Genomic DNA, 11,326 nt, shown 5'->3' with positions numbered 1-11,326 from the left:
AATGTAATGCAATATAATACTAATAATAATACAATATAATAATATTAATTATATATTAAATGTACTATTCCTTATAATAGTACGGTCTAGTGGTATAGTACAATATAGTAATGTATAATGCAATTACAGTAGAGTCTCACTTATCCAACGTTCTGGATTATTCAACGCATTTTTGTAGTCAATGTTTTCAATACATCCTGATATTTTGGTGCTAAATTCGTAAATACAGTAATTACTACATAGCATTCCTGCACATTGAACTATTTTTTCTGTCAAATTTGTTGTATAACATGATGTTTTGGTGCTTAATTTGTAAAATCATAACCTAATTTGATGTTTAATAGGCTTCTCCTTAATCCCTCCTTATTATCCAACATATTCGCTTATCCAATGTTCTGCCGGCCCGTTTATGTTGGATAAGTGAGACTCTACTGTATTGTGCTATGCTAATGATAAAATAATATTGTATGCAAATATAACTTGTAAGCCGCTCTGAGTCCCCTTCGGGGTGAGAGAGGGCGGGGTATAAATGAAGTAAATAAATAAACAAATAAATAAATCCTCCACCCAAATTGTTTTCTCCAATAGAAATCCAAAACTCCAGATTGTCTCTTCCAGTGGTTTCATGTAAATGTTAAACAGCGTGGGGGACAGAATTGAGCCCTAAGGGACCCCACAGGCCAGGGAGTCCCTATGAGGAGCGGTTTAAAGACCTGGGTATGTTTAGCCAGCAAAAGGGAACGTTGAGACTTACTTTTTACTTAGGCGATCCCTCATTATCCGAGGATGATGGCCCTCCAAGCGTAGTACATAGGTGGATGTGGGGACCTATTCTTGACCCGCATGTTCTTTCACAGTGAGGATATCTGTTTCCAGATGGAAGGCGGTCCCGGTCAGGGTTGGCTTGATGCGCCATCTTCCTCTTGGCATGTTTCTCCCTTTTGTCCTTCATTTGTGCCTCTTCGAATTCCACAGCACTGCTGGTCACAGCTGACCTCCAATTAGAGCACTCAAGGGCCATGACTTCCCAGTTCTCTCTCGGTGTCTATGCCACAGTTTTTAAGGTTGGCTTTAAGCCCATTATTTCAATCTCTTTTCCTGCTTGAGAGGAGACATGATCACCATGTATAAAGATGTGAAGGGATGTCACAAGGAGGAGGAAGCAGACTTGTTCTCTGCTGCCCTGGAAACTAGGACTCAATGGAGCCATGGGTTCAAATGACAGGAGAGGAGATCCCACCTGAGCATTAAGAAGAGCTGTTCAGCAGTGGAACTCTCTGCCTCAGAGTGTGGTGGAAGCTCCTTCCTTAAACAAAGGTTAGATGGCCATCTTTCAGGGGTGCTTTGATTGAGCTTTACCTGAATAGCAGCAGGTTGGACTGGATGGCCCACTCTATTATTTTGGGATTCTGTTAGTTATTCCACCGCTATGAAGACAAAAGCAATCCCTCAAACAAAACTTCCCTGTCACTCCTTCAGGCGAGACTGAATTCAAATAATTTGACGGTTTCCCCTTCCCGGCCTCTGATTGGCTGCCATCTCTAAGGCCCCTCCCTCTCTGCTTTCCGCATCCCATGACAGGCCCCATCCATGCCTCAATCACGCCTTTCCGCCAATGAAATGTAAGAGAACCCTGTTCCCTTGGAAACGAGGCCTAAGGGAAGTGCGTCGCTCTCCTCCCTGCCTCTCTCAGGCGGCACGGACTCGCTGCTCCTCGGAGGCCGGAAGAGGCTTGTTTGTGTTGTCAAAACCTGTCAGTCCTTCCTCTCAGACTTTCCTGTCGCTGGCTTCGTAGAGGAATGGAGGTAAGGGAGGCCTACGCGGCTTCTTCCAGGCCTGGGCCAGCTTGGGCCCTCCCTCCAGGGGTTTTGGACTCCAACTCCCACAATTCCTAACAGCCGGTAGGCTGTTAGGAATTGTGGGAGTTGGAGTCCAAAACCCCTGGAGGGGGGGCCCAAGCTGGCCCAGGCTTGATTGACATGGGTTACTTTCTCAGCTTGACATTGTTGTCCTTCCCTCTTGAGTCCCCCAGGAAGACTTCACATTGATTTTATTTCATTGAACCATAGAATAACAGAGTTGGGAGAGACCACACAGGCCATCTAGTCCAATCCCCTTCTTCCATGCAGGAAAAGCACAATAAAGCACCCCTGTTTATTTATTTATATTTATCGTGTCAGAAACTAATCAAGAGAATTTTGTATAATGCATACCTTGTCTGTCTCCTGAGAAATCTGCATAAAGACCAAGTAGCCACAGTCAGAACAGATCATGGAACAACAGACTGGTTCAAGATTGGGAAAGGAGTGCAGCAGGGCTGCATACTTTCACCCTCCCAATTCAACTTGTACACAGAACACATCATGCAACATGCGGGGCTTGAGGAATCCAAGGCTGGAATTAAAATTGCTGGAAGAAACATTAACAACCTTAGGTATGCAGATGATACCACTCTGATGGCTGAAAGTGAGGAGGAACTGAGGAGCCTTATCATCAAGGTGAAAGAAGGAAGTGCAAAAGCTGGGTTGCAGTTAAACGGCAAGAAAACCAAGATCATGGCAACTACAGCTATTGATAACTGGCAAATAGAGAGAGAAAACTTGGAGGCAGTGACAGACTTTATATTTCCAGAAGAGCAGAGACATCACACTGGCAACGAAGGTCCGCATAGTCAAAGCAATGGTATTCCCCATAGTGACCTATGGATGCGAGAGCTGGACCATAAGGAAGGCTGAGCGAAGGAAGAGAGTCGCTTTTGAACTCTGGTGCTGGAGGAACATCCTGAGAGTGCCTTGGACCTTGGCAAGAAGATCCACCCAGTCCATCCTCCAGGAAATAATGCCCAATGGCTGCTCACTGGAGGCAAAGCTGAAGTATTTTGGCCACATCATGAGGAGACAGAAAAGCTTGGAAAAGATCACGATGCTGGGGAAAATGGAAGGAAAAAGGAAGAGAGGCCGACCAAGGGCGAGATGGATGGATGGTATCCTTGAAGGGACTGGCTTGACCTTGAAGGAACTGGGGGCGGCGACGGCCGACAGGGAGCTATGGCGTGGACTGGTCCATGAGGTCACGAAGAGTTGGAGACGACTAAACAACTGAGCAGCAGCAGCATACAAAAACCACAAACATTAAAAATTTAGCATTATGTGTACTAAATGTCCTTTGACCAGTAGCTGGCCACGTGAAGTGCCTCTGGTGTTGCTGTGAGAAGGTCCTCCGTTTTGCATTTGGCAGGGCTCAGACCGCACTGAAGTAATAATAATAATAATAATAATAATAATAATAATAATAATAACTGATGATCCAAAATGCAGACTGTGCAAGGAAGCTGACGAAACCATTGATCATATCCTCAGTTGCTGTAAGAAAATCGCACAGACAGACTACAAACAGAGGCACAACTATGTGGCGCAAATGATTCATTGGAACTTATGCCTCAAGTACCACCTCCCAGCAGCAAAGAACTGGTGGGATTACAAACCTGCAAAAGTATTGGAAAATGAGCACGCAAAGATACTGTGGGACTTCCGAATCCAGACTGACAAAGTTCTGGAACACAACACACCAGACATCACAGTTGTGGAAAAGAAAAAGGTTTGGATCATTGATGTCGCCATCCCAGGTGACAGTCGCATTGACAAAAAACAATAGGAAAAACTCAGCCGCTATCAGGACCTCAAGATTGAACCTCAAAGACTCTGGCAGAAACCAGTGCAGGTGGTCCTGGTGGTGATCGGCACATTGGGTGCCGTGCCAAAAGATCTCAGCCGGCATTTGGAAACAATAGACATTGACAAAATCACGATCTTTTGCCAACTGCAAAAGGCAACCCGACTGGGATCTGTGCACATCATCCGAAAATACATCACACAGTCCTAAACGCTTGGGAAGTGTTCGACTTGTGATTTTGTGATACGAAATCCAGCATATCTATCTTGTTTTCTGTGTCATACAACGTCATTGTGTCAATAATAATAAAACTTTATTTATACCTGCCACCATCTCCCCACAGGGACTCAGGGCGGCTTACATGGGGCAAAGGCCGAAACAACATAATTGAACAAATAAACAACAACATAAACACAATTCACAGTATGATAAGATAAAAACAGTAATGCAATAGAAAACAAGAATATTATAATAGTTAAAAAATCAGTCAACTAAAGCAGCAATTCAAAAATAAAATGTTGAATTAAAGTGCAAAGAAGTTAAGGGCATAATAAATACAGGATAGGTTATTAATACCATCTTGGGCTGATTAGCTAATGACTGTCTCACCAAAAGCCAGCCGAAACAAGTAAGTGGTCTGTGGTTTGCTCTCCTCCGCACTCACATGTGGTGGACTCCACTTTGTGGCCCCATTTCTAAGGTTGGCTCTGCATCTCGTGGTGCCAGGACGCAGCGCCTGTCACCAGTAATGGACTGGATGAGGGCAAATAAATTGAAACTTAATCCAGCCAAGACAGAGGTACTCTTGGTCAGTTGTAAGGTAGATAAGGAAATAGGTATCCAACCTGTGCTGGAAGGAGTCACACTCCCCTGACGACACAGGTCCGCAGTTTGCGGGTCCTCCTGGATTCAGCATTGAACCTAGAGGTCCAGGTATCTGCAGTGGCCAGGAGAGCCTTTGCACAATTAAAACTTATGTACCAACTGTACCCATTCCTTGAGAAGCCAAATCTGGCCACAGTAGTCCATGCCTTAGTTACATCCCATCTGAATTACTGTAATGTGCTCTGTGTGGGGCTGCCTTTGAAGAGTGTTCGAAAACCTCAGCTGGTCCAAAGAGCAGCAGCCAGGTTGCTCACTGGGGCTGGCTGCAGAGAGTGAGAAACCTCCCTGTTTCAGCATCTCCACTGGCTGCCAGTCTGTTTCCAGGCACAATTGAAAGTCCTAGTTACGACCTTTAAAGCCCTAGACCAGGAGTCCCAAAACTAAGGCCCGTGGGCCGGATGCGGCCCCCCAAGGTCATTTACCTGGCCCCCCGTCCTAAACTTTAGACGTAGGGTTGACCTAAGTCTGAAACGACATGAAAGCACACAACACCAATCCTACTTTTGGACTATTTCATAGTCTGGCCCCCCAACAGTCTGAGGGACTGTGAACTGACCATCCATTTAAGAAGTTTGAGGACCCCTGCTCTAGACGGTTCAGATCCAGGCTATTTGGCTGACCGCATCCCCTTGTACGAACCTGCCCAGTCCCCGAGATCCCCTTCAGGAGAGGCCCTTCTCTTGGTCCCACCTCCATCTCAAGCTCAGTTGGTGGGAACGAGAGAGCAGGCCTTCTCAGTGGCTGCCCCCCAACTCTGGAACTCCCTTTTTCCCAGGGAAGTCAGAACGGCCCCCTCCCCGCTGTCCTTTTGGTGGTAGGTGAAAACATTTTTATTCAAACAGCCATTTAAAGATGATGGTGTTTAAGATCTAGTCAGGGGATGCTATGGTTTTTAACGTTGAATATGTTTTGATGGATTTTAACTGAATTTTCTAATGGTTCTAATGCTGTTTGTGTGTAATTCTGTTTTAATGTTTGAATATTTTAAACTGGATACCAATAATTTATGTCAAGCCACTTTAATTTCCTTTTGGGGAGATGAAGCAGGGTATTAATAATAATAATAATAATAATAATAACTATTATTTATTACGGACCATGGTTGCTCCACAGGCCGTGTGCCTCCTAGGCAGGGAGTAGCCAATGGCTGTGCTTTGCAGAGCCCTATTTCATTAGGAATCCAGACTGTAGCCATATTTTTTCCTCATGCACTACTCTTCAAAATAGAAAGGAAAAGAGATGGGAGAATGCTCTTTAGCATGTTCCACTGTACCTGCCTTATGAAGCAATCCAATACTGTTTGGTTTTATCTAGTTTTGATAAGTCATTCTCTGCATGGGGTGTATTTTCTGTTGCAGGTGTCCTTTGAAGATGTGGTTGTGTATTTCTCAGAGGAAGAATGGAGATTGCTGGACGAGGAGCAAATAGCCTTGTATAAGGAGATCATGATGGAGACCTACAAGAATGTGGCCTTCCTGAGTAAGCAACTTAAATCCATTACCCTTCCTATGGAGACTCTGTGCAGACTGTTTTGATTCTATTGTCATTGACATGGCAACATCCTATGGAATCCTGGGATTTCTACTGTTGAGGATTCTTAACAGCCCTCCCCAAACTGCCAATTCAAGGATTCCATAGCAAGGAACCATGATATTAGTTGCTTTGGAGGCAAAAGCCTCTCACAGACTTAAAACGGCTAAGATAAGTCCCAACAGTGGCAATTCCTCATAGGTATGTTGGGGGAGCAACCCATCTTTCAATGTGTTTTTCACATTGTTGGCATGGCGGCAATTGAAGAAGAGAATGAAATAACAATTAATTGTTAAAATAAGAAATAAGGGAGAAATAATTACAACTATTAGGAATATTCATAAGATATGTGAAGATTATTACAAGAATTTATACCAAAACCCCAGAATGATTCTAAGAAGATAGATCAATATCTGGATGAAATGAGCTTTCAGAGGAAATGAATTTAGAATTAGAGCAATTATGCTAGAGATATTAGGGTGGGGTTGTCGATAAAGCTAAAATAAATAAAGTTTCTGGTCCAGATGGGTTCTCAGCCATATTCTAAGGAATATAAAGAAGAATTGGCTCCAATTCTGCTATCACTAATGAACAAGGTGCTGCAGAAATGTCATGAATACTTTTTAAACAAAGAGTTTTTACTGCAATTTCCTGTGTGAGGGGGCATAACAGAAGGTTTACACTTTTACACAAAAACCAACATCAGACATACAGATTCTATGTAACTACATTGGATTCACAACAACCTACAGTTACATTGGCTAACAAACAAACAAAGGGGGTTACATATTTATTCAGCATTCACACACATGTACATGCATTCATCCTCATTCATACATCACAATTTCTCCATTCTTCCTCCGTGAAGAACATCTCTTAAGCCACACTGCTTCCTTGCAAATCTGCCAATAGACAGTTCCAAAACTCCTAAAACGCCAAAACTTCAAAATGCCAAAAAGAACATGACTCCAAAATACATTCCTTCCTCTTCATTTCAGGAAAGGAGGCAAAGTGTCCAGAATCCTGCTTTCCCTTGCAGATCTGACACTCTGCAAAGTACACCAGCTCTCTCCTTCCCAAAGGAGCAGAACATGGTGGGTGGGCCAGACTCCTCTAGTCTGCCACACTTTTTAGATTATCATAAGTTCTGTTTTAAAGCAATATTTCGCTGATGTTGTTCCAAAGTAGTAAATTACTAACAGACGTCTTCCATCCCGGAACATGTTAATTCCATTTCAGTTTCCTTAACTCTTCTTGACTGGTTTTAGCAAACACGAGGCTTATGTTGATTTCCTTCTTAACATTGTAAACATTTCCTTATCTTAAAAGAGCCATTGTCTTTGATTAGTGTAAACAATTTGTTTCCCCCCAAAAGTCCATCAGGTCAGCAATGTCAGCAGATGTAAACATTTTTCTTATCACTGTCATAATTCTTATCAGCAACTTTTAATTTCAGTTCAGCAAGCAGGCAGTTAGTCATTGCAGGCCTTAATCTTAGAATTGTGTCTTCAGCCAAATTAGACCCAATCCATACATCTTTCATAAAATTCATTCATACACACACATATTAAATCCAAAGTTATCAAATCTGCACATCATATTAATGTGATAGAAAGGTGAGATTCCGGACTTTTGGAAGGCAGTTAGGCTAATATAGTCCTCATCCCAAAATGGGATAGAGATATGGAACAAGTGAAGAATTATAGGCCGATCTCATTATTAAATTGCAATTATAAATGAGGGTTATAATTTTTTTTAAAAAAAACAAAAATTAGCCTAATGGGTTTGTTTCATGAGAAGATGTAGAAATTTGCCAATATAGTTTTGTGCAGCAAGAATTACAATAGCAAAAACTTGGAAAAGGAAAAAAAGAATAACTTATTAAGGATTGGAGAAGAAAATTAGTTGAGTATATTCAAATGGCCAAGCTCTCTAATGTCATACGGGGAGGAAATAATGTTCATTAGAAAATGGGGAGTTGCCTCTGGGCATTTAAATAAAGTAGACAAAAATAGATTTTGAAATAGCTATATGGGGAATCTATTAGTGTAATGATAAGATTTTTGTTTGATACTAATTCCATACTGAGCTGTGTCAGAAGTCATAGGTGGTGGAGGGATTGAGGAAATAAATTTGTAATTTGATTATTGAATTTCGTAGATTGTATGCTATTTTCACATAACACAATAAACATTCATACAAAAAAGAGAAAAATATAGTTTTTAAACTGCCTTGACTTTGGAGAAAGAGCCCCCAGATAGCGTAGTGGACTAAGAGACTTGAAGGTTGGGTTGCTGACCTGAAAGCTGCCAGGTTCGAATCCCACCTGGGGAGAGTGTGGATGAGCTCCCTCTATCAGCTCCAGCTCCATGCGGGGACATGAGAGAAGCCTCCCACAAGGATGGTAAAAACATCAAAACATCTGGGCGTCCCCTGGACAACTTCCTTGCAGACGGCCAATTCTCTCACTCCAGAAGCAACTCCAGTTGCTCCTGACACACACACACACACACACACACACACACACACAAACAACCTTTGGAGAAAAAAAGAAAGAAAGAAAAACGAACCAGTCTCAAGTAGGGGTGCAACTATTATGCTGTGCTGACTGTTATGAGATAACATACAGTATATAGAAGGGTGAAGGGACACAGTCACTCCTCTTTCTAGGATGTTTCTTTTCCTTCTTGAGCTTGCTTAGTTCCATTGTAGATCTCAAGGGCCCTTCATATCTGAATGCTAGGATTAACTCTTGCTGTCATTGTCCTTTATAGGAGATAACTGGTGGGCCCCAAAACCAAGAATGAAGCACAGCAAGTATCTTAGAGACGAAGTGGGCAAATGCCTCCAGGCTCACATGTGCCATTTATGTGGGAAATGTTTTGCTTGGAAGACACATCTTACGAGGCATCAGAGACTCCACACAGGAGAGAAACCTTACAAATGCCATCAGTGCGGGAAAGGTTTTTCTCGCAAGCCACACCTTGAGCATCACCTGAGAGTCCACACAGGAGAGAAAACTTACAAATGCCATCAGTGTGGGAAAGGGTTCGCTTGCAAGCCACACCTTGTGAGGCATCAGAGAGTCCACACAGGAGAGAAACCCTACAAATGCCATCAGTGTGGAAAAGATTTTGCTTGCCATTCAAACCTTGTGACCCATCAGAGAGTCCACACGGGAGAGAAACCCTACGAATGCCAGCAGTGTGGGAAATTTTTTGCTGACAAGTCATACCTTGTAGCTCATCAGAGAGTCCACACAGGAGAGAAACCATACAAATGCCAGCAGTGTGGGAAATGTTTTATTCACAAGTCAGTCGTTTTGAGACATCAGATAGTCCACACGGGAGAGAAGCCATACAAATGCCAGCAGTGTGGGAAATGTTTTGCTCACAAACCACACCTCAAGGGTCACTTGAGAGTTCACACAGGAGAGAAACCATACAGATGCCAGCAGTGTGGGAAATGTTTCTCTCAGAAGCCAAACCTCAAGAGCCACCTGAGAGTCCACACAGGAAGGAAACCATACAAATGCCAGCAGTGTGGGAAATGTTTTGCTGACAAGTCGTACCTTGTAACCCATCAGAGAGTTCACACAGGAGAGAAACCATACAAATGTCCGCAGTGTGGGAAATGTTTTGCTCGCAAACCATACCTACATTGTCACCTGAGAGTTCAGATACAAAAAAAGCCATACAAATGCCAGCACTGTGGGAAATGTTTTGCTCGCAAAACACACCTTGAGGGTCACCTGAGAATCCACACAGGAGAGAAACCATACGAATGCCAGCAGTGTGGGAAATGTTTTGCTTACAAGTCAGTCGTTTTGAGACATCAGAGTGTCCACACAGGAGAGAAACCCTACAAATGTGAACAGTGTGAGAAATGTTTCATTCACAAGACACACCTTGTGAGGCATCAGAGACTCCACACAGGGGAGAAGCCATACAAATGCCAGCAGTGTGGGAAAGATTTTGCTTGCCATTCAACACTTCTTTCTCATCAGAAAGTCCACACAGGAGAGAAACCGTACAAATGTGAACAGTGTGAGAAATGTTTTGCTCACAAGTCACTCCTTGTAATTCATCAGAGAGTTCACACAGGAGAGAAACCATACAAATGCCAGCAGTGTGGGAAATGCTTTGCCCGCAAGTCTGTCATTTTGAGACATCAGATAGTCCACACTGGGGAGAGACCGTATGAATGCCAGCAGTGTGGGAAATGTTTTGCTCGCAAACCACACCTTGAGAGTCACCTCAGAATCCACACAGGGGAGAAACCATACAAATGCCAGCAGTGTGGGAAATGTTTCGCCCAGAAGCCAAACCTTAGGAGCCACCAGAGAGTTCACACGGGAGAGAAATCCTAAAAGTGTCAGTAGTGTGTTGCTCAGGATTCAATCCTTTGGAGGCAACAGAATCTCCACATTCAAGAGAAAGTGGAATTATACTGGTTTTCCAAACAAAAACACATCTATGCTGTTTTTAGAGTATTTTGCACTATATTTTCATTCAATAAAACTTTGAATTGTTTGGAGCATTCTGTTTTCTTTGCTGTCTGTCCAAAATTTTTGTAATGTGCTATCAGTTCTCAAGGATCCATCTTTTTATTAATGAAGTATTCTCCAAATTCAACCCATTTTAAGCTTGAAAGTAGATTTTATATTTGTATAATTCTATAGAGGTCAGTCGACATACAAGAGTTGGGCAAAATTTTGACTAATGGCCAAGTACTGCAGGGAAAGAAAGTGTTGGAAACAGCAATCCAAACCACACAACAGCTGTTCAAAAATCCCGCTTCCCTGTCTGATTGGCCAAGAGAGGAGCCGGTCTGGATCTATGCTCTGATTGGCTAAGTGCACTGCTGACGTTGCCGTCTCCAAGCAGGGATTCCCTTTTGCTAGGGAATGGCAGTCTGGGATTCACCATCCCGGAAACCAGTCAGCTGTTGGGACATCCCCTGGGAGGGGGCATCCTTTGTGGAAACAGTAGTCAAGAACATGATAATAAATCTTTGATTGACTCAACAGTCAATCAGTCCAGTGTGAGTTCCAGGAGACAAAAGGTGATGATCCCATCAATCAGGGGTAGGGCTTGTATTAAAAAGGTTAAACAAATGTGCATTTTCTGAGCCTCTGTTTCCGTAGTCGGCAATCTCTCAGCCCAAGCGATCTATTTAGCTAAACAATATTGGCTGGCTTATCTGGTCTGTCATGAAAATTGTCTATCTCTTTACATAT

At 43.0% G+C, this 11,326-nt stretch overlaps 2 protein-coding genes across 2 annotated transcripts in view; one reads left to right on the top strand and one right to left on the bottom strand.

The window, feature by feature from the left end:
- Positions 1–1,570, bottom strand: part of LOC100566263 (uncharacterized) — a 31,194-nt gene extending 29,624 nt beyond the window's left edge. The window contains exon 1 of the mRNA XM_062972904.1: positions 755–1,570. The gene's annotated coding sequence lies outside the window, so the exon portion shown is untranslated. The remainder of the gene's footprint in view (positions 1–754) is intronic.
- A 4,096-nt stretch (positions 1,571–5,666) lies between these two features.
- LOC100565077 (zinc finger protein 883) lies at positions 5,667–10,623 on the top strand. Its single transcript, XM_003228993.4, has 2 exons — positions 5,667–6,036; positions 8,862–10,623. The coding sequence occupies exons 1-2, from the start codon at positions 5,805–5,807 to the stop codon at positions 10,454–10,456; spliced, it is 1,827 nt and encodes a 608-aa protein (XP_003229041.2). The 5' UTR covers positions 5,667–5,804; the 3' UTR covers positions 10,457–10,623.
- The last annotated feature ends 703 nt before the right edge of the window (positions 10,624–11,326 follow it).

The sequence above is a fragment of the Anolis carolinensis genome, chromosome 2 (genome assembly GCF_035594765.1).
Source record: "Anolis carolinensis isolate JA03-04 chromosome 2, rAnoCar3.1.pri, whole genome shotgun sequence".
Lineage (NCBI taxonomy): Eukaryota > Metazoa > Chordata > Lepidosauria > Squamata > Dactyloidae > Anolis > Anolis carolinensis.
The sequence above is the reverse complement of the archived record's forward strand: the minus strand, read 5'-3'. Positions and strand labels throughout refer to the sequence as shown.

Excerpts from the sequence above, each read along its gene's own strand:
- LOC100565077 (XM_003228993.4), top strand. The coding sequence starts at position 5,805 with ATGCTCTTTAGCATGTTCCACTGTACCTGCCTTATGAAGCAATCCAAT. Across the intron at positions 6,037-8,861 it reads CAAGAATGTGGCCTTCCTGA|GAGATAACTGGTGGGCCCCA; the intron begins GTAAGCAACTTA and ends TGTCCTTTATAG.